The 23,275-nt window shown below is 38.7% G+C and overlaps 1 protein-coding gene and 5 long non-coding RNA genes across 6 annotated transcripts; all 6 read left to right on the top strand.

Moving 5' to 3' along the window:
* Positions 1-406: 406 nt before the first annotated feature.
* On the top strand, positions 407-9,480 carry pa2g4a (proliferation-associated 2G4, a). Its single transcript, XM_034083459.2, has 13 exons — positions 407-605; positions 1,953-2,081; positions 2,234-2,339; positions 3,067-3,136; positions 3,247-3,339; positions 4,676-4,739; positions 4,912-4,990; positions 5,128-5,206; positions 5,319-5,452; positions 7,658-7,752; positions 7,840-7,967; positions 8,060-8,113; positions 8,204-9,480. The coding sequence occupies exons 1-13, from the start codon at positions 524-526 to the stop codon at positions 8,264-8,266; spliced, it is 1,176 nt and encodes a 391-aa protein (XP_033939350.1). The 5' UTR covers positions 407-523; the 3' UTR covers positions 8,267-9,480.
* Positions 9,481-10,517: 1,037 nt separating this feature from the next.
* Positions 10,518-12,202, top strand: LOC117446720 (uncharacterized). The gene is made up of 4 exons (XR_004552170.2): positions 10,518-10,577; positions 10,678-10,704; positions 11,184-11,206; positions 11,889-12,202. It is a non-coding gene; the product is annotated as an uncharacterized lncRNA (long non-coding RNA).
* A 1,056-nt stretch (positions 12,203-13,258) lies between these two features.
* LOC117446933 (uncharacterized) lies at positions 13,259-14,876 on the top strand. The gene is made up of 3 exons (XR_004552181.2): positions 13,259-13,343; positions 13,823-13,845; positions 14,563-14,876. It is a non-coding gene; the product is annotated as an uncharacterized lncRNA (long non-coding RNA).
* A 1,085-nt stretch (positions 14,877-15,961) lies between these two features.
* Positions 15,962-17,589, top strand: LOC117446932 (uncharacterized). The gene is made up of 3 exons (XR_004552180.2): positions 15,962-16,048; positions 16,527-16,549; positions 17,276-17,589. It is a non-coding gene; the product is annotated as an uncharacterized lncRNA (long non-coding RNA).
* Positions 17,590-18,757: 1,168 nt separating this feature from the next.
* On the top strand, positions 18,758-20,375 carry LOC117447150 (uncharacterized). Its single transcript, XR_004552203.2, has 3 exons — positions 18,758-18,839; positions 19,322-19,344; positions 20,062-20,375. It is a non-coding gene; the product is annotated as an uncharacterized lncRNA (long non-coding RNA).
* Positions 20,376-21,457: 1,082 nt separating this feature from the next.
* LOC117447244 (uncharacterized) lies at positions 21,458-22,993 on the top strand. Its single transcript, XR_004552209.2, has 3 exons — positions 21,458-21,547; positions 22,029-22,051; positions 22,680-22,993. It is a non-coding gene; the product is annotated as an uncharacterized lncRNA (long non-coding RNA).
* The last annotated feature ends 282 nt before the right edge of the window (positions 22,994-23,275 follow it).

Raw genomic sequence — 23,275 nt, 5'->3', positions numbered from 1 at the left:
TGTGAAAAAACATGGACTGCTACAAATGATCTATTGAATGCTGAGGCTGAGAACAAGTTGGTAACTGTTTACTAATATATTTACGAATGAAACAGATTATTATCAGATTATTCTCACATAACAGGGAATGTCTGTGGGTCAGTGACCTTTCTGTATCATTGTATTCAGCCTAATGCCTACAAATTTGATGTTGAATTAATCTGAGTGTCATTAAGAAGCTGAAGCTACATTTTTGTAAAAAGAACAACAAATTGAAAGGTAACCTATGTATCATCTCCATACAGCTAATTGTGTGATTAGGACGTCACTAAACACAGCCAATGCCACATGATATTTTTAGCATAACTGCTTATTTAAAAAGGGATGATACATAATACATCCGTTTTTGGCGGGTCGGCATCGCTGTGACGTGGAAGGGGGCGCGGCTTGGCGAGCAGCGGGAGGCCGTGGTTAGCAGGATCCGTCAGATCAGTGGCGCGGGGAACCTTCACTTTGCACGAGCGACTGAAACTTCACTGCCAAGATGTCTGACGACGAGAAAGAGCAGACCATAGCAGAGGACCTGGTTGTCACCAAGTACAAGATGGGTGGTGACATCGCCAACCGTGAGTACAGTTAAAGAAGTAGCCGTTGATGCTGCTCTCTCCGGCCTGCAGACAGCTAACGTTAGTTTCCCCACAGCAGCAGCAGCAGCAGCCATGTGGTTAACATGCGAGCCACACACATGCTGTCCTCACTGGCTACCAAACAGGCACAGCTGCTTTACTCTTAGCTAATGCTAGGTCCCCTTTCACTGTTCATCAATGTTGGCGTTTTAGGCTTTACTGGAGGGAACTGCCTGTCTTTAGACTAAAGTGAGATGCTAACTAGCTAACCAGCTAGCTCAGCCTGTTGCCCAGTGCTGTCAGCTTAACATTAAGATAAGCAAAGGCTAAAAGATAAGCAGGCAGCAACTCTAACATTACTTTTATGTGCAGTTTTCCTCTTGACATCACCAGTATGAACTCTTTATTTTCCTTGACAGCTCATTAATTTACATTTAACTAACAAGCTGATGTATCTGCTGCACTAATAATAGTTTCACTTGGCATGTTATTGTAACGTTATTCATGGGAGATTATCGTAAATCAGGCGTTTGATTTTTCTAGGTCATCATTCAATGCACATACAAATAATGCCTTGTTTATTTGTGATTTGGAGTGGTAGATATGAATAAAATAAAAGTCTCTACAAAATATTTACAAAATTATATTTTGAAAGATTAATTAATAATAATAAATAAATCACTCTTTATATCCATATCAACAGTGATATGGATATAAAGAGTGATTTATTAATAGAACATCTTGAACCATCTGGTTAATTCGGGAAATGACTTCACTTGACTGTAATGCAGCCTTTAAAAAAACAACAACAAAAAACAAACAAACACTTGAGCCATATTAAAGGTGGGGAGGTAATTTTGGAGCAACCAGAAACTAGCTCGAGTGCGCTAGAATTTGAAAATACACAGCCGGAAGAAATCTGCTACTTCCTTACAGAGCCCCTCCTCCAACACACACGAATGCGCACATGACCAATGAGGGCACGAGATAAGTTTGTGCACAGGTGGAAGGCTGACAGGCAGGTAGGCCATCCAGTTATTTTTTAGCCTGGCCGGCTAAAATGATTGGTCGTGCTTTTTACAGTACTACGGCTTCCACGGATTACATTTTTATGGATTTTTTGTCAAAGCACTTAAGATATTCATTGCTATCGGGATGTTAAGAACATTCCATGGAATATAACAAAACGTGTTTCGCGAGCCGGTTTCTCAAACTTACCTACCCCACCTTTAAGATAATAGAAAGATAAGACTTGTTTAATTCTCATCTTATATTTCAACATCTCATTACTGCTCCACGTGGTTCCTATTCTGAATCTCATATCAATTTTCTCTGTGTGTCACCCAGAGGCTCTTCGCCTGGTTGTGGAAACAGCCATGCCCGGGGTCTTGGTGCTCAGCCTCTGTGAGAAGGGGGATGCCTATATCATGGCTGAGACTGGAAAGGTCTTCAAGAAGGAAAAGGAAATGAAAAAAGGTGAGCCAAAATTGAAACTAGTAGGAAGGCTGTTTTAATTCTGGTGGACCCAGAAAGAGGATTCCAATTGTTGATTCTCAGCCCTGTTTTCATGCTAAACTTGTGGATGATTTCCAAATGAAGACATGGTGGTTTTCTTTTCCCTCTTCTAGGCATTGCGTTTCCCACCAGCGTCTCAGTCAATAACTGCGTTTGCCACTTCTCTCCCCTGAAGAGTGACCCTGACTTCACACTTAAAGATGGAGATCTGGTCAAAATGTAGGCACCACTCTCGGCAAAAATGTCCCCCCTGTTCTCCGTTGTGTCTCGACTCTGCCAGTGTGTTGTCCGCCCTTCTTTCTATGTGCCATCTTGGCTTGTATGTGGGGGTTTTCTCTTGGCTGTTGCCTGTCTGCTTCATCAGTAAGCGCTCGTCTTCCTGTCTGTCCTGTGTGGCAAACGACAAGTAAGGTTGGACATTTTTAGAACAGGGGTTTTTCGTTTTTTTTTTGGTATGTTAGTTTTTATGCCCATCCAACTGCTCGATTCCAGTTATCACATTTTTATAAATGTTTTGCTTTGAAAAGTCAGCTCAACTTATTTGTTGTATTGCCACTTGTGTTTTCGTCCTTTTGTATCGTTGTTTGTACTTTGTGTGTATTTGCAAGGTTGTAAATATGTTTGTTGTTGTTGCCTGTGGTGATGTGGTCATACAATATGTTTGTATGTTTCACAGTAGTCACACACTCATAGCCTAACCTTCTGTCTGTTCAATTTATTACAGTCTCTAGTGCTACTACCTTGAATTCACAATAAATCCTTCAATATATTCCAGCTGATGTAAAGGCAAAACGGAATTCACCTTTCAGTATATCTAACATTTAATGGCCTTAACAGATTAAATTGTTATTTGATATATTTTGTTTTTATATCTTCCTGCATCAACATACGTTGTCTACACAGCTGGACAGCTCTCATCTTTTCTTTTCTTCTTTTCTTTGTGTAGAGATCTAGGGGTGCATGTCGATGGCTTCATTGCCAATGTTGCCCACAGCTTTGTGGTGGGAGCCAGTAAGGTGAGCTCCTGGTTTAGAAAAAAGAAAGGAAACTGTTTTAGATACACCTTTGGTGTTTTATAGATAAAGACATCTTTAATTCGCCTTCTCTCTGGGTCTCATTCCTGCAGGAGAACCCCATCACAGGCAAGAAAGCTGATGTAATCAAAGCGGCCCATCTGTGTGCAGAAGCAGCTCTTCGCCTTGTTAAACCTGGAAGCCAGGTACGTGGAACAACTTCTTCACAGGCTCTTCTCCATATCAGAGTCCTGCATCGGGTACCCGACTGGTGACCCGCAAAAAAAGTGATTAGCGGGTGGTATTTAAAAAAAAAAAAAAAAAAAAAAAATCTGGGTTTGGTTCTGGGTAAACAAAGAAGATGCGGGTCAGTTCGCAGGTGTTGCATAATACATATATAAAAATATATCAACATCAATCTGCTGCTGAGCGCGCCACATTCAAAATGGCTGAGGTGAAGCTCTCTAGCGGAGGATACAGCATTGTCAATATCTCTTCCTCAAGAGCGAAATCCAACGTCTGGGAGGCTTTTGGTGTCATCCTAGATGGAGAAAATAACCAACATCCTACGCTTTTTGAGCCAAATACGCAACTGACGGGTCGGGTCGGTTTGCGGAACAAATTGGCAATATGTGCGGGTGGCGGGGCGAGTTCGGTATTGCACGTCGCAGGTGCGGAGCGGGTCTTGAAAATCAGACCCATGCAGGACTCTGCTCCATATCAGCCATAATGATGAGTTACCCTCTCTGCAGTGGCTCCTTAAAGGATTAAGATAGGAAACTGTCATACAGCTGGTCATTTTTCTACGTGTAAGGCAACATCAGATAGGGCTGCTCGATTATAGCAAAAATCATAATCTCCATTATTTGGTTCAATAATTGATATCACGATTATTAAAAAACAATTATCCATTTACTTTGAAAACATCAATTTATTGGAAAAAAAATATTTGAACAGTATGTTTTTAACAGTTGATTACCCTGAACTTTAAGTATAATTCAACTGAAAAACCAATACAAAAATAATAATCGTTTTATTTCGATTATGTTTAATAAAAGCCCAAATCGTAATTGCGATTTAAAATACGATTTAATTGATCAGCCCTAACATCAGGCTTGTCTCAGTCAGTAGGGGCTTGGACTGTGAGCTGGTTCAAGTCCCCGACCAGACCTAAATAAGGAGTGTGGACTGTTACTCGGAGAGGTCCCAGTTCACCTCCTGCCCTGCCGTGGTGGCCTTGAGCAAGGCACCGGACAACCCCCACAGCTCCCCGGGCGCTTTGCAACAGCTGCTCACTGCTCCTAGTACTAGACTCCTGGTACTAGGATGGGTTAAAAGCAGAGAACGCATTTCACTGTGTGTGCTGTGCTCTGCATGTGTGACCATTAAAGAGGGTTTCATACCTCCCAATTATTAATATTATTAAACACAATGTAACACATAAGCATGGATTTTCTCTGATGCTTTTCCCTCATTTTTAATTGCTCAGTCAGTGCTACACTGTTTTTTACGTAAAATGTAATGTGCATTTTTCTGTCTCAGAACTCAAAAGTGACAGAAGCCTGGAACAAGATCGCCAAGTCGTTCAAATGCACACCAATAGAGGGTGAGTGTCTTTACAGCCTCTGTATCTCAAGTGTTCACATTTACATGATCGTGGTTCTTTTTGTATCTCTTTACAGAACAATGACTTGTAGGAGTTCTTAACATGCAAGTGGGGGATTTTCTTTTAATCTTGTTTTAATATGCGTTATTTCTTCCCGGCCTTTTGTTTAAAGGTATGCTGTCTCATCAGCTAAAGCAACACATCATCGATGGAGAGAAGACCATCATTCAGAACCCGTCAGACCAGCAAAGGTACATTTAGTAATTGTTTTGTACAAAAAGAGATCTGTGGCTGTGAATCATCCTAAATTAATTAACCGTACCAATCTTGAGTATGAATGTACAAATCTGTTAACCAAATGTTTTCACTGGCTGCTGTTTATTTTCAGGAAGGACCATGAGAAGGCGGAGTTCGAGGTACATGAAGTCTATGCTGTGGACGTCTTGATTAGCACCGGAGAAGGGAAGGTCAGTGTGCTCTGTGGTTACTTAACCCATATCTGCAGAACGTGTATCTAAAAACTCTTTTTGTGTTCAAAACAGATACTAATAATGTTCACCTTCTGTCATTTAAAATTAGGCCAGAGATGCAGGTCTAAGGACCACCATTTATAAGAGGGACCCCAGTAAGCAGTACGGCTTGAAGATGAAAACTTCCCGTATGGTCTTCAGCGAGGTGGAACGACGCTTTGATGCCATGCCTTTTACTCTCCGGTATGAATCCAATTCTATTTGTAACTACAAATATACAGTTGCAAGAAAAAAATTTGAACCCTTTGGAATTACCTGGATTTCTGCATAAGTTGGTCATAAAATGTGTTCTGATCTTCATCTAAGTCACAACAATAGACACACGCAGTCTGCTTAAACTAATACCACACAAACAATATGTTTTCATGTTTTTATTGAACACACCATGTAAACATTCACAGTGCAGGGTGAACCCCTAGGCTAAAGACTTCTTCAAGAGCTAATTGGAGTCAGGAGTCAGCCAACCTGGAGTCCAATCAATGAGACGAGATTGGAGGTGTTGGTTAAAGCTGCCATGCCCTATAAAAAATACACACCAGTTTTGAATTTGCTATTCTTAAGAAGCATTGATGTGAACCATGCCTCGCACAGAAGAGCTCTCAGAAGACCTACGATTAAGAATTGTTGACTTGCATAAAGCTGGAAAGGGTTACAAAAGTATCTCTGAAAGCCTTGATGTTCATCAGTCCACGGTAAGACAAATTGTCTATAAATGGAGGAAGTTCAGCACTGTTGCTACTTTCCCTAGGAGTGGCCGTCCTGTGAAGATGACTGCAAGAGCACAGCGCAGAATGCTCAATGAGGTGAAGAAGAATCCTAGAGTGTCAGCTAGAGACTTAAAGAAATCTCTGGCACATGCTAACATCTCTGTCGACGAATCTACGATACGTAAAACACTGAACAAGAATGGAGTTCATGGGAGGACACCACGGAGGAAGCCACTGCTGTCCAGAAAAAACATTGCTGCACGTTTGAAGTTTGCAAAAGAGCACCTGGATGTTCCACAGCATTACTGGCAAAAAATATTCTGTGGACAGATGAAACCAAAGTTCAGTTGTTTGGAAGGAACACACAGCGCTATGTGTGGAGAATCCAAAGGGTTCACATACTTTTTCTTGCAACTGTACATGGGCAACCACCTGCTCATATTTTAATAGGGATTGAAGTTGAGTATTAACCCTCTGAGCCCTTAAGCACACCAGCAGGTTTGAGAAGCATTTTTTCTTCAGAAATCTGACGAAATTATACCTATTCACACCCATAAACAGACAGATCACGCTATCCTCACATTATTATGAATAACTCATTAAAATGTTGCCAACAAATAAACAACCAGCCTTGTGCTACTTGGTTGCCTTGATTGACTTGGCTGAGAGGTATTAACAGGATTCCCGCGGGTTCTTAAAAAGTCGTACATTTAATAATCAGAATTGAAGGCCTTAAAAAGTCTTAAATATGATTTAGTAGGTCTTAAAAATGATCGGATTTGAAAGGTACTTCTGTGTTGCGATCACGTCTAACTGTGTTTTGGGGGAAATGTCCGGGCTGCAAAGTAACCAGTACGGTAATAGCCTTTCAATTCCCCCCAACAATTTGTATTGAAATAAATCAACATGGAACCAGTAATCACTAACTTTGCATCCCCCCGGCCCCTTATCGGAGAACACCCAGCTAGTAACCTAGCAACCAAGCTTCAGCTAGCGAGAGCCCGCTCGTGAACCGTTGCACCGGTGTTATGCATGCCCGCCGAGATATGCATGCACCTCGCGGGAGCGAGTTCTTTTTTTTCCTGGCACACAGTTCTGTGTGCTGTTATGTTCAGTCATCGTTCTTATGTTGAACGTGAATTCATTTACTTTGAAATAATTATGGGACGTATTTCTTCTTTCATAGCAATTTTCCTTCATACTTTCTTGCTATGAAATAGGTCTTAAATGCTATTCAAAGTTGTCTTACAATTGAGTTGGTGAACCCTGCAGGAACCCTGATTAAAGATGTACATATCGGTTAATGACTTTATCCTGTGGAGCCCTTTTTAAAAAAAAAAAAACTAATATTAGTAACACTTGGAGTGCTTGGAAAAAATATCTTGTGTAATCCATATATTCAACATTTTTGTTAAATAAATTATGAAAGAAATCCAACTAGAGTATTTTTGATAAATAAAAATGATTATGAATCTGTTGAACTGACATTTTGGGATTGTGTTCTACTTCTAACAATGATTCAGCTGTTTCTAGAGGTGCAGGACTAATGTTGAAAACAATAGGCCAATATAAGTAAAACATTTTCCAGGAACAATAAAAGCCGTGAGACCGCGTGGGGTTCAGAGGGTCAAATATTTTTTGGTTTGAGCATTTTCTTTATTCCACCATTATTGTCAATCAGGGCGTTTGAGGATGAGGCCAAAGCCCGACTGGGTGTGGTGGAGTGTGCCAAACACGAACTGCTTCAGCCCTTCGGTGTGCTACACGAGAAAGAGGGTGAGTGTTCACCTCTTATAATGCTTTTGTTTTTTGACAGCTTTACTTTTTATTTACGTCTCCTTCCTTCTGTGTCTTTGTTCTTAGGAGAGTGTGTAGCTCAGTTTAAGTTCACAGTGCTGCTGATGGCCAACGGGCCTCACAGAATCACCAACGGGCTCTTCGATCCGGAGCTCTATAAGTCAGAGCATGAGGTGCAGGACGCAGAGCTGAGGGTGAGATAGTTAACTCACTTCTATATGGCATACTTACAATCTTCTTTGTCACACACATTTTTAAACTAAAATATCTCTGTCCTTTCCACCAGACTTTGTTAGAGAGTTCTGCAAGCCGTAAAACACAGAAGAAGAAGAAAAAGAAGGTAAATTATTTTTCTAACAAGGAACCCTCACCCCATTGACCTTGCTGTCTTTTTGCGTCCCCTCACTGCTCTCTCTTTCACCCTATACAGGCCTCAAAGACAGCAGAAACCGCAACTGGACAGCCAGCCGAGGAAACGGAAGCCGTAGAATAAATAAATACTGCCTTTCCATACACGGAGGACCCCAAAGAGAAGCATGAGAAAACAACAAATTGCCCCAAACTCTCTGCCCGTTACACACCTTTTCTTTTCTTAATTTCAACCGAGGAATTTTAGATCCTACATGGATGCTTAACCCTTTACTGCACTATTGAAAAGTACTGTGTTGCTTTTTCTTCTCTAACCTCAGTAGGAAATAAACTATATTTGCAAATAGTTTTACATCTTTGCAAAGACTTGTTGCCAAATGTTATGTTAGCGACAGGTGTTTCTTTGTTGTTTTTTAAAATATTTTGTCCTCTTTGGTTTTATCATATGCATCTGAAAATGTTCTTTCAAGTTACACTGACTCTTACAGTGGGCGTAAATGGATCAGCTTTATTTTTTTTAACATCCAACCAGCATTATTGGATACAGACAGATACGTGAATCAAATTCTTAAACTTAGTCTTCCTTTGTCTAAAAGAACACGTTTCTCACGAATTTACAAAAAGTTATATAAACATTTTTGTATGTAAACAAAGAATCAGTTATAATGAAATATTTCTATATTTTACTGGAAGGTTTACAAGCTCTCCGTCACCTTAAGTGTAAGATCAAGTGATGACGGTGAGTTTGTCATCCAGTTTATTGTGAATATAAACTTGTTTTTTCTTAAGTATATTATGCAGTAAAGGGTTAAATTATCATTTCAAACAAAACCATATCGACACTTGACAGTGAATTCATCAACTGTAATTGAAAAGTTGGCTTTTGTGTATGTAGTCAGGGTTAGTCTTCCATCATAGGCCTTACAATTCTTTGGTTAAATCTACAATGTTTCAACCACTTGACTCTTAACACAAAGTATTACCTGAGCACAAGACTGTAAACAAGCAAAAAACATACCGTATCAGTTTGACGTTGGGGATCAAAACTGCTATATTTACTGCCATCCCCTTGAATTTTATGAAAAAATATATACGTTCTAGTTTTGAAAACGTTTTTTCTATTGATGACATCTGCTAATTTCTTTACTACGTCATAAGCCTTGTGAAAACTGAAGTGGGCCAACTTCGAAGGTTTTATGGGTCTCTTCAGTGGACCATTAAGATCCTTAAGGTCTGAGTTTGATTTCGAGGTCTGGGTCTTGAAAGAAAGTCAAATCCTGCATTGTAGCTCAATCAGTGGGCAATGAACATCTAAGGAAATAAAAACATTTTCATACATTTCTGTTGGGTTTTTGCTGTGTTTTGTCAAACTTCAGTATTGGAAAAAGGATTAGCCCCTTATATATAACATGTACTAATCTATTTGGGATAGAATTCGTAACATCTCAGTATGTATTAGGCCATGTTGGGTGATTATGGTAACATTATATATACATTTGATTTGACTTAAAAACACTGACATTCCTGTCTTTTTATATGATTGATTTTCCAACAAATTTACCAAATAATGATCGCTAATGATATCACAAATGTAACCTCTGCTATCATTATGTTAGTGTTTTGCATACAAAACATTTAGTTGATAATACAATGATGACAGTGTACTTTATTCTTAACATTACAAATAAAAAGCACAGAGTAAGTCAATCGTACATTGAAAAATAAACAGAACAATTATAGGAAGCTATAGATCAGCTGATGAGCCTTCACATGTGATTAAAAGGAAGATAATAGTCTGGCACCTTGAAATAATAGTTGCATGAAAAGATCAAGAATAAACCTTATCTCATTTCTAAAGATTTTTATGTCATTATTTAGAAAATAACATAAAACGTACAGGCATAGCCAATGTTCAAAGCTTTTATTAGTCATAGGTACATACAGTGAGTTATGAGGATGAAAATCTTAGGTCCCAGGCCAGCGCAGTTAATGCTGTCTGTATAATAATAATAATAGTTATTATTATAATAATAATAGTTATGAGTAATATTACTATAATTATTTTTATAAGTAGAAGTATTTAAAAAAATAAATTAACAATTATAATTATAAGTGAATTCTCTAGTTAAAGATAGAGTGCTTGTGCTTTCAAAACAAAGCACAAGGTCTATTGATTCCAAAAATATTATACTTGCTTTTGTTAAAGGTCCTGAAAGCTGTTCCCAGTTTCAGTATATCGTTTTGAAAAAAACAAAACAATTTTTATTTAAACTGGGCGCCATATCCTATTTAAACTACATTGACGTTCCTTGACTACATTTCCCAGCGATTGTAAGAAAAACAACAGTTGGCGGTTGAACATGACGTCATTTTGTGTATAAAAACCGCCCTCGCTCTTCGTCCCATCCTCTTTCCATTGCTCTTCTCGCGCTGAGGTACGTTGAACATTTTAACTGCTATCTGAATCCAAACGAATCTTTATGTTTTACAAGTCATCCGCAGTTACTAATAATTGTATATGTATTGTTTTCACAGAACCTTCTCCTCACGATGAGAGCCAAGGTGAGTTGACCTACCTGTGTTGGTATATTAGTGTTGATCTTCTTCCTGTCCTAGACAATGCTGCTAGCTAGCACATTAGCACTGCCTGTGCTGCTTTTTCTTGACTTAATAACTAAAAACGTTTGGCTAGACAAAGCTGTTTCTTCTGTAGTTATTCTAACAATAGCTTATCTTCAGTTTTTACTTCTAATTGTGTTGAACGATGTGTGAAGGCTTTTGGTGCAGGAAGGCCCGCTTCAGTACATGCTAAAATGCTAGCTGGGGAAGCCCTCCTTGATATCCTGTCTGTTACTGAAAGGAAGAAGTAGTTTGGTGACTGACTTTTCCGCTTTAATGTGTTCACCGTTATAGTCAGCACTGCAGTATGTGGTTGCATTAGTATTATGAGGAGCATGCAGTCAATAAGTGGAAGGACACACATGGCCCAGTGAATGCACTTGCTATGATGTTGAGCTAATACATATTTCTCTTTCTTCCAGTGGAGGAAGAAGCGTATGCGCAGGTAAGCAATGATTCAATTTATTTAATACAAAAACTAAGTTGCTAGTAAATGTTTCATATGATTTTTATGCATGCTCTATTGAAAATCTGAGTTGTGGGGCTAAACAAATTCAGTGAAATTATCATAGTAGGTGCAACATGTTATAAAAGTGTTAATATGTTGTGGTGATAAAATCCAGAATTACTAAAGTTTCCAGTTCTTTAAAAAGACATGCACCATTATATGGCAATGAATACTTTTATGGAAAAAAATCAGTCACATTGCTTTCACAACAGATTAATTTCAATGTCTGTATTAACAGCCTATTCCACAGACATGGCACTTGGCTACACTAAATTATTCATGTTGTAGATAGATCCAAATGGGGATCTAAGTAATTACTTTCATTGTGCACCTTTTTGAATTAAAGTTACAGCTCAATACTTTGAAAAGGCCTTATGCACTGTAATTCCTTTTTTGAATGTGCTGTCAAAAACAGGTGGCATTTCTAAAAACTTTTTTCCTTTGGGCTGACTTAAACCTTGATAAGGGATATTATACCTTCCCCTAAATGTAGTGTTGTAACTTAATTGAATAGGCAATTAAACCTATAAGGTCACTAAGATGTCAAGTGTATTCTTAAATGGCTATTGTACATTAACTTGAATATTTATTGACCTGCTGTATTTTGTTTCTTTAACAGACTGAAGCGTAAAAGGAGAAAGATGAGGCAGAGGTCGAAGTAGGCCCTCTTCTTCTTCAGCTGTATTCCCATCGGAGCCTCCCCTGATGACTGAAGCATGCGGCTGAAGTGAAGCCTCCAACAGTGGATCGAAGGCCTACACCTGATTTCTGCTGACTGTGCGCCTCATGGAGCCGGCTGTGAACGTCTGACTGGACGAGGCTAAGATGCTGGACGACCTCCCGACATCAGAATTACAGCTGCGTTGTTAATGGACCAGAATACAACTGTCACGTGGTGTATTTAACAATAAATGGAACACTGTTAAAAATTGAGCCACGGTTTCAGTCAGTTTCGTTCTCAGTTCTTTTAGCTGCTATTCCAAGGTCTCAGTAGCTTGGTCTGAAACATGGCTCTGGCATGTGTCAGTCATGTTACCAGAGTCTCTTTTGGTGTGTGAACTAAATGCAGCCTGCTAAGAGTCTGGAACCAAGTGTTAAAAACATGAGTTTACAATTACCTTAAATTAGTGAGACTTGTGGTACAGCTCCATAAGTGAAAACTCTAAAGGCTGAGATAAAGCCCAATACATGTGTTTTACTAAACACAAGTGGCTATATATCCATTTAGCTGCAGTATATGTAAGATTAATTTGGCTGAAATGCAATAATCAAGGAGAAGTCTTGGCCTTGCAAATTATACTTGTATTGCTGTAATCCCTTTTAACATATAGTTGGGATATTATTTTGCTCCAGCAGCAGTGTCAAGCATTACACAAAATGGGCAATAAGGTACAAATATAATAAACCTTCCACCTCCAATTTAAACACTATATTCCTTGTCGAGTGAGCACTTAGGTGTGTTCACATCAAGGACTTTCTGTGAAACATCAGATTGTGTCTCACTTGAGTTTGATTACTGTCAAAAGGAGCACTGGATGCCACTTCAGACTTTACATGTTCTAGTAATGTGTTATGTATAACCTCTTTAGTAAAACACATTCTTTAACATCAGCATTATCCAGGGGTTTACAAACAAGGAGGGATAAAGAGTTACTGAAGGTGGAGCATTTCAATATATTATATTTCTTTGAAATGCATGATATGAAATACACCTTTATAACGTGTATATATGTCGCCTGAATTGGGGATTGGGAGAGTGTACATTGGTAAAGTAAAATGTAACAACCAAATAATTGGCAGGGTTTCATATTGTAAGATCATTATTGATTTCATAACACCAATGAAAAGTAAGAATACTGACAAAGAAACAATGTAAGGAAATTAACATCACAGTCATCTTAATAGCCAATAAACTCAAAATAAATTCAGTTTAAATTATACAAAAAGTGGTTAGGGTTAGGGTTATATTCATTTTTTGTATAAATACCGCCCTCACTCTTCGGCACATCCTCTTTCCATTGCTCTTCTCCCACTGAGGTACTCACAGAACCTTCTCCTCACGATGAGAGGCAAGGTGAGTTGACCGACCTGTGTTGGTATGTTAGTGTTGATCTTCTTCCTGTCCTAGACAATGCTGCTAGCTAGCATCTCATTAGCACTGACTGTGCTGCTTTTTCTTGACTTAATAACTGAAAACGTTTTGCTAGACAAAGCTGTTTCTTCTGTAGTTGTTGGAACAATAGCTAATCTTCAGTTTTTACTTCTAATTGGGTTGAAAGATGTGTGAAGGCTTTTGGTGCAGGAAGGCCTGCATCAGTGCATGCTAAAATGCTAGCTAGGGAAGCTCTCCTTGATATCCTGTCTGTTAATGAAAGGAAGAAGTAGTTTGGTGACTGACTTTAATGTGTTCATCACCTTTTATAGTCAGCACTGCAGTATGTGGTTGCATTGGTATTATGAGAAGCATGCAGTCAATAAGTGGGAGGAAACACATGGCCCAGTGAATGCACTTGCTGTGATGTTGAGCTAATAAATATTCCTCTTGTCTTCCAGTGGAAGAAGAAGCGTATGCGCAGGTAAGCAATGATTTAATACAAAAACTAAGTTACTAGTAAATGTTTCATATGATTTTGATACATGCACTATTGAAAATCTGAGTTGTGGGGCTAAACAAATCGAGTCGACTGTATCACAGTAGGTGCAAAATGTGTTAAATCTACTGACTTAGTTGTATGATGATGAGAAAAATCAAGACTTCCAAAAGGATCCAATTCTTTAAAAGACATTGTACTTTATGTCAATGAATATATTTATGGGGGAAAAATCAATAGTCGCTTTGCTTTTACAACAGACAACTTGATTTCAATGTCTGTATTAACAGCCTATTCCACATACATGGCCCTTGGATACACTCACTAAATGATTCATGTTGTAGATATTTCCAAATGTGGATCTTAGTAATTGTGCACATTTTGACTCAACCTTACAACTCAATACTTTAAAATGGCTTTATGCACTGTAAAGCAGTCGGCCTCATGACTTTGAAATGTAAGCATTCATTAGCTTTAATGAGCTGTCAAAAACAGAGCTGACGTTTTTAAAAGCCATTTTCCTTTGTGCTGACTTAAACATTGATAAGGGATATTATACCTTCCCCTAAATGTAGTGTTGTAACTTGATTGAATTGGCAATTAAACCTATAAGGGCACTAAGATGTCAAGTGTATTCTTAAATGGCTATTGTACATTAACTTGAATATGTATTGACCTGCTGTATTTTGTTTCTTCTAACAGACTGAAGCGTAAAAGGAGAAAGATGAGGCAGAGGTCGAAGTAGGCCCTCTTCTTCTTCAGCTGTATTCCCATCGGAGCCTCCCCTGATGACTGAAGCATGCGGCTGAAGTGAAGCCTCCAACAGTGGATCGAAGGCCTACACCTGATTTCTGCTGACTGTGCGCCTCATGGAGCCGGCTGTGAACGTCTGACTGGACGAGGCTAAGATGCCGGACGACCTCCCGACATCAGAATTACAGCTGCGTTGTTAATGGACCAGTATACAAGGGTCATGTGGTGTATTTAACAATAAATGGAACACTGTTAAAAATTGAGCCACGGTTTCAGTCAGTTTCGTTCTCAGTTCTTTTAGCTGCTATTCCAAGGTCTCAGTAGCTTGGTCTGAAACATGGCTCTGGCATGTGTCAGTCATGTTACTAGAGTCTCTTTTGGTGTGTGAACTAAATGCAGCCTGCTAAGAGTCTGGAACCAAGTGTTAAAAACACGAGTTTACAATTACTGTAAATTAGTGAGACTTGTGGTACAGCTCCATAAGTGAAAACTCTAAAGGCTGAGATAAAGCCCAATACATGTGTTTAGTCAGTTACTGGTAGAGCCAGTGTTTTACTAAACACAAGTGGCTATATATCCATTTAGCTGCAGTATATGTAAGATTAATTTGGCTGAAATGCAATAATCCAGGAGAAGTCTTGGCCTTGCAAATTATACTTGTATTGCTGTAATCCCTTTTAACAGATAGTTGGGATATTATTTTGCTCCAGCAGCAGTGTCAAGCATTACACAAAATGGGCAATAAGGTACAAATATAATAAACCTTCCACCTCCAATTTAAACACTATACAACTTGTCCTTGTCGAGTGAGCACTTGGGTGTGTTCACATCAAGGACTTTCTGTGAAACATCAGATTGTGTCTCACTTGAGTTTGATTACTGTCAAAAGGAGCACTGGATGCCACTTCAGACTTTACATGTTCTAGTAATGTGTTATGTATAACCTCTTTAGTAAAACACATTCTTTAACATCAGCATTATCCAGGGGTTTACAAACAAGGAGGGATCAAGAGTTACTGAAGGTGGAGCATTTCAATATATTATATTTCTTTGAAATGCATGATATGAAATACACCTTTATAACGTGTATATATGTCGCCTGAATTGGGGATTGGGAGAGTGTACATTGGTAAAGTAAAATGTAACAACCAAATAATTGGCAGGGTTTCATATTGTAAGATCATTATTGATTTCATAACACCAATGAAAAGTAAGAATACTGACAAAGAAACAATGTAAGGAAATTAACATCAGTCATCTTAATAGCCAATAAACTCAAAATAAATTCAGATTAAATTATACAAAAAGTGGTTAGGGTTAAGGTTATATTCATTTTTTGTATAAATACCGCCCTCACTCTTCGGCACATCCTCTTTCCATTGCTCTTCTCCCACTGAGGTACTCACAGAACCTTCTCCTCACGATGAGAGGCAAGGTGAGTTGACCGACCTGTGTTGGTATGTTAGTGTTGATCTTCTTCCTGTCCTAGACAATGCTGCTAGCTAGCATCTCATTAGCACTGACTGTGCTGCTTTTTCTTGACTTAATAACTGAAAACGTTTTGCTAGACAACGCTGTGTCTTCTGTAGTTGTTAGAGCAATAGCTAATCTTCAGTTGTTACTTCTAATTGTGTTGAACGATGTGTGAAGGCTTTTGGTGCAGGAAGGACCGCATCAGTGCATGCTAAAATGCTAGCTAGGGAAGCTCTCCTTGATATCCTGTCTGTTAATGAAAGGAAGAAGTAGTTTGGTGACTGACTTTAATGTGTTCATCACCTTTATAGTCAGCACTGCAGTATGTGGTTGCATTGGTATTATGAGAAGCATGCAGTCAATAAGTGGGAGGAAACACATGGCCCAGTGAATGCACTTGCTGTGATGTTGAGCTAATAAATATTCCTCTTGTCTTCCAGTGGAAGAAGAAGCGTATGCGCAGGTAAGCAATGATTTAATTTATTTAATACAAAAACTAAGTTACTAGTAAATGTTTCATATGATTTTGATACATGCACTATTGAAAATCTGAGTTGTGGGGCTAAACAAATCGAGTCGACTGTATCACAGTAGGTGCAAAATGTGTTAAATCTACTGACTTAGTTGTATGATGATGAGAAAAATCAAGACTTCCAAAAGGATCCAATTCTTTAAAAGACATTGTACTTTATGTCAATGAATATATTTATGGGGAAAAAATCAATAGTCGCTTTGCTTTTACAACAGACAACTTGATTTCAATGTCTGTATTAACAGCCTATTCCACATACATGGCCCTTGGATACACTCACTAAATGATTCATGTTGTAGATATATCCAAATGTGGATCTTAGTAATTGTGCACATTTTGACTCAACCTTACAACTCAATACTTTAAAATGGCTTTATGCACTGTAAAGCAGTCGGCCTCATGACTTTGAAATGTAAGCATTCATTAGCTTTAATGAGCTGTCAAAAACAGAGGTGGCATGTTTAAAAGCCATTTTCCTTTGGGCTGACTTAAACATTGATAAGGGATATTATACCTTCCCCTAAATGTAGTGTTGTAACTTGATTGAATTGGCAATTAAACCTATAAGGGCACTAAGATGTCAAGTGTATTCTTAAATGGCTATTGTGCATTAACTTGAATATTTATTGACCTGCTGTATTTTGTTTCTTCTGACAGACTGAAGCGTAAAAGGAGAAAGATGAGGCAGAGGTCGAAGTAGGCCCTCTTCTTCTTCAGCTGTATTCCCATCGGAGCCTCCCCTGATGACTGAAGCGTGCGGCTGAAGTGAAGCCTCCATCAGTGGATCGAAGGCCTACACCTTATTTCTGCTGACTGTGCGCCTCATGGAGCCGGCTGTGAACGTCTGACTGGACGAGGCTAAGATGCCGGACGACCTCCCGACATCAGAATTACAGCTGCGTTGTTAATGGACCAGAATACAACTGTCACGTGGTGTATTTAACAATAAATGGAACACTGTTAAAAATGTACCCAAGGTTTCAGTCAGTTTTGTTCTCAGTTATTTTAGCTGCTATTCCGAGGCTTCAGTAGCTTGGTTTGAAACATGGCTCTGGCATGTGTCAGTCATGTTACTAGAGTCTCTTTTGGGTGTGTGAAGCAAATGATCTAAATGCAGCCTAAGACTCTGGAACCAAGTGTTAAAAACATGAGTTTCCAATTACTGTAAATTAGTGAGACTTGTGCTACAGTTCCATAAGTGAAAACTCTAAAGGCTGAGATAAAGCCCAATACATGTGTTAAGTCAGTTGCTGGTAGAGCCAGTGTTTTACTAAACACAAGCGGCTATATATCCATTTAGCTGCAGTCTATGGTCGTAAATATTTGGCAGTATTCCAGGAATAAACTCTTGGCCTAGCAAATTATAACTTTCATTGCTGAAATTCCTCTTAGATAGTTAGGATATTTTGTTCCAGCAGCAGTGTCAAGCATTAAACTAAATGCTTTTAAAATTGTGCAATAAGGTACAAATATAATAAATCAACATTAGCGGCAAGAAAGGAGAGTAAGAATAAAAAGTGACATGAATTTGCAGCTTGAATTGTGCTAACCTTCCACCTCTAATGTAATACACTATACAACTTGTCCTTGTCGAGTGAGCACTTGGGTGTGTTCACATCAAGGACTTTCTGTGAAACATCAGATTGTGTCTGACTTGAGTTTGATTACTGTCAAAAGGAGCACTGGATGCCACTTCAGACTTTACATGTTCTAGTAATGTGTTTTTACAAAATCTTTAGTAAAACACATTCTTTAACATCAGCATTATCCAGGGGTTTACAAACAAGGAGGGATCAAGAGTTACTGAAGGTGGAGCATTTCAATATATATTTCTTTGAAATGCATGATATGAAATACACCTTTATAACGTGTATATATGTCGCCTGAATTGGGGATTGGGAGAGTGTACATTGGTAAAGTAAAATGTAACAACCAAATAATTGGCAGGGTTTCATATTGTAAGATCATTATTGATTTCATAACACCAATGAAAAGTAAGAATACTGACAAAGAAACAATGTAAGGAAATTAACATCACAGTCATCTTAATAGCCAATAAACTCAAAATAAATTCAGATTCAATTATACAAAAAGTGGTTAGGGTTAGGGTTATATTCATTTTTTGTATAAATACCGCCCTCACTCTTCGGCACATCCTCTTTCCATTGCTCTTCTCCCACTGAGGTACTCACAGAACCTTCTCCTCACGATGAGAGGCAAGGTGAGTTGACCTACCTGTGTTGGTATATTAGTGTTGATCTTCTTCCTGTCCTAGACAATGCTGCTGCTAGCTAGCATCTCATTAGCACTGCCTGTGCTGCTTTTTCTTGACGTAATAACTGAAAACGTTTTGCTAGACAAAGCTGTTTCTTCTGTAGTTGTTGGAACAATAGCTAATCTTCAGTTTTTACTTCTAATTGGGTTGAAAGATGTGTGAAGGCTTTTGGTGCAGGAAGGCCTGCATCAGTGCATGCTAAAATGCTAGCTAGGGAAGCTCTCCTTGATATCCTGTCTGTTAATGAAAGGAAGAAGTAGTTTGGTGACTGACTTTAATGTGTTCATCACCTTTTATAGTCAGCACTGCAGTATGTGGTTGCATTGGTATTATGAGAAGCATGCAGTCAATAAGTGGGAGGAAACACATGGCCCAGTGAATGCACTTGCTGTGATGTTGAGCTAATAAATATTCCTCTTGTCTTCCAGTGGAAGAAGAAGCGTATGCGCAGGTAAGCAATGATTTAATACAAAAACTAAGTTACTAGTAAATGTTTCATATGATTTTGATACATGCACTATTGAAAATCTGAGTTGTGGGGCTAAACAAATCGAGTCGACTGTATCACAGTAGGTGCAAAATGTGTTAAATCTACTGACTTAGTTGTATGATGATGAGAAAAATCAAGACTTCCAAAAGGATCCAATTCTTTAAAAGACATTGTACTTTATGTCAATGAATATATTTATGGGGGAAAAATCAATAGTCGCTTTGCTTTTACAACAGACAACTTGATTTCAATGTCTGTATTAACAGCCTATTCCACATACATGGCCCTTGGATACACTCACTAAATGATTCATGTTGTAGATATTTCCAAATGTGGATCTTAGTAATTGTGCACATTTTGACTCAACCTTACAACTCAATACTTTAAAATGGCTTTATGCACTGTAAAGCAGTCGGCCTCATGACTTTGAAATGTAAGCATTCATTAGCTTTAATGAGCTGTCAAAAACAGAGCTGACGTTTTTAAAAGCCATTTTCCTTTGTGCTGACTTAAACATTGATAAGGGATATTATACCTTCCCCTAAATGTAGTGTTGTAACTTGATTGAATTGGCAATTAAACCTATAAGGGCACTAAGATGTCAAGTGTATTCTTAAATGGCTATTGTACATTAACTTGAATATGTATTGACCTGCTGTATTTTGTTTCTTCTAACAGACTGAAGCGTAAAAGGAGAAAGATGAGGCAGAGGTCGAAGTAGGCCCTCTTCTTCTTCAGCTGTATTCCCATCGGAGCCTCCCCTGATGACTGAAGCATGCGGCTGAAGTGAAGCCTCCAACAGTGGATCGAAGGCCTACACCTGATTTCTGCTGACTGTGCGCCTCATGGAGCCGGCTGTGAACGTCTGACTGGACGAGGCTAAGATGCCGGACGACCTCCCGACATCAGAATTACAGCTGCGTTGTTAATGGACCAGTATACAAGGGTCATGTGGTGTATTTAACAATAAATGGAACACTGTTAAAAATTGAGCCACGGTTTCAGTCAGTTTCGTTCTCAGTTCTTTTAGCTGCTATTCCAAGGTCTCAGTAGCTTGGTCTGAAACATGGCTCTGGCATGTGTCAGTCATGTTACTAGAGTCTCTTTTGGTGTGTGAACTAAATGCAGCCTGCTAAGAGTCTGGAACCAAGTGTTAAAAACACGAGTTTACAATTACTGTAAATTAGTGAGACTTGTGGTACAGCTCCATAAGTGAAAACTCTAAAGGCTGAGATAAAGCCCAATACATGTGTTTAGTCAGTTACTGGTAGAGCCAGTGTTTTACTAAACACAAGTGGCTATATATCCATTTAGCTGCAGTATATGTAAGATTAATTTGGCTGAAATGCAATAATCCAGGAGAAGTCTTGGCCTTGCAAATTATACTTGTATTGCTGTAATCCCTTTTAACAGATAGTTGGGATATTATTTTGCTCCAGCAGCAGTGTCAAGCATTACACAAAATGGGCAATAAGGTACAAATATAATAAACCTTCCACCTCCAATTTAAACACTATACAACTTGTCCTTGTCGAGTGAGCACTTGGGTGTGTTCACATCAAGGACTTTCTGTGAAACATCAGATTGTGTCTCACTTGAGTTTGATTACTGTCAAAAGGAGCACTGGATGCCACTTCAGACTTTACATGTTCTAGTAATGTGTTATGTATAACCTCTTTAGTAAAACACATTCTTTAACATCAGCATTATCCAGGGGTTTACAAACAAGGAGGGATCAAGAGTTACTGAAGGTGGAGCATTTCAATATATTATATTTCTTTGAAATGCATGATATGAAATACACCTTTATAACGTGTATATATGTCGCCTGAATTGGGGATTGGGAGAGTGTACATTGGTAAAGTAAAATGTAACAACCAAATAATTGGCAGGGTTTCATATTGTAAGATCATTATTGATTTCATAACACCAATGAAAAGTAAGAATACTGACAAAGAAACAATGTAAGGAAATTAACATCAGTCATCTTAATAGCCAATAAACTCAAAATAAATTCAGATTAAATTATACAAAAAGTGGTTAGGGTTAGGGTTATATTCATTTTTTGTATAAATACCGCCCTCACTCTTCGGCACATCCTCTTTCCATTGCTCTTCTCCCACTGAGGTACTCACAGAACCTTCTCCTCACGATGAGAGGCAAGGTGAGTTGACCGACCTGTGTTGGTATGTTAGTGTTGATCTTCTTCCTGTCCTAGACAATGCTGCTGCTAGCTAGCATCTCATTAGCACTGACTGTACTGCTTTTTCTTGACTTAATAACTGAAAACGTTTTGCTAGACAACGCTGTTTCTTCTGTAGTTGTTGGAACAATAGCTAATCTTCAGTTTTTACTTCTAATTGGGTTGAAAGATGTGTGAAGGCTTTTGGTGCAGGAAGGCCCGCATCAGTGCATGCTAAAATGCTAGCTAGGGAAGCTCTCCTTGATATCCTGTCTGTTAATGAAAGGAAGAAGTAGTTTGGTGACTGACTTTAATGTGTTCATCACCTTTATAGTCAGCACTGCAGTATGTGGTTGCATTGGTATTATGAGAAGCATGCAGTCAATAAGTGGGAGGAAACACATGGCCCAGTGAATGCACTTGCTGTGATGTTGAGCTAATAAATATTCCTCTTGTCTTCCAGTGGAAGAAGAAGCGTATGCGCAGGTAAGCAATGATTTAATACAAAAACTAAGTTACTAGTAAATGTTTCATATGATTTTGATACATGCACTATTGAAAATCTGAGTTGTGGGGCTAAACAAATCGAGTCGACTGTATCACAGTAGGTGCAAAATGTGTTAAATCTACTGACTTAGTTGTATGATGATGAGAAAAATCAAGACTTCCAAAAGGATCCAGTTCTTTAAAAGACATTGTACTTTATGTCAATGAATATATTTATGGGGAAAAAATCAATAGTCGCTTTGCTTTTACAACAGATCCAAATGTGGATCTTAGTAATTGTGCACATTTTGACTCAACCTTACAACTCAATACTTTAAAATGGCTTTATGCACTGTAAAGCAGTCGGCCTCATGACTTTGAAATGTAAGCATTCATTAGCTTTAATGAGCTGTCAAAAACAGAGCTGGCATTTTTAAAAGCCATTTTCCTTTGGGCTGACTTAAACATTGATAAGGGATATTATACCTTCCCCTAAATGTAGTGTTGTAACTTTATTGAATTGGCAATTAAACCTATAAGGTCACTAAGATGTCAAGTGTATTCTTAAATGGCTATTGTGCATTAACTTGAATATTTATTGACCTGCTGTATTTTGTTTCTTTAACAGACTGAAGCGTAAAAGGAGAAAGATGAGGCAACGGTCGAAGTAGGCCCTCTTCTTCTTCAGCTGTATTCCCATCGGAGCCTCCCCTGATGACTGAAGCATGCGGCTGAAGTGAAGCCTCCATCAGTGGATCGAAGGCCTACACCTGATTTCTGCTGACTGTGCGCCTCATGGAGCCGGCTGTGAACGTCTGACTGGACGAGGCTAAGATGCCGGACGACCTCCCGACATCAGAATTACAGCTGCGTTGTTAACGGACCAGAATACAACTGTCATGTGGTGTATTTAACAATAAATGGAACACTGTTAAAAATGTACCCAAGGTTTCAGTCCGTTTTGTTCTTTTAGCTGCTAATCCAAGCTCTCAGTAGCTTGGTCTGAAACATGGCTCTGGCATGTGTCAGTCATGTTACTGGAGTCTCTTTTGGGTGTGTGAAGCACACGTGACCTAAATGCAGTGTAGTGATTTGTGGCTGCAGCCTGCTAAGAGTCTGGAACCAAGTGTTCAAAACATGAGTTTCCAATTATCTTAAAGGTGTCCTATCATGCAAAATGCACTTTTTTTAAATGTCTTTTATTCATAAATGTGTCGGAACTCA

The sequence above is a fragment of the Pseudochaenichthys georgianus genome, chromosome 5 (assembly GCF_902827115.2).
Source record: "Pseudochaenichthys georgianus chromosome 5, fPseGeo1.2, whole genome shotgun sequence".
In the NCBI taxonomy this organism is placed as follows: Eukaryota; Metazoa; Chordata; class Actinopteri; order Perciformes; family Channichthyidae; genus Pseudochaenichthys; species Pseudochaenichthys georgianus.
Note: the sequence above shows the minus strand (reverse complement) of the source record. Positions and strands in the feature narration are given on the sequence as shown.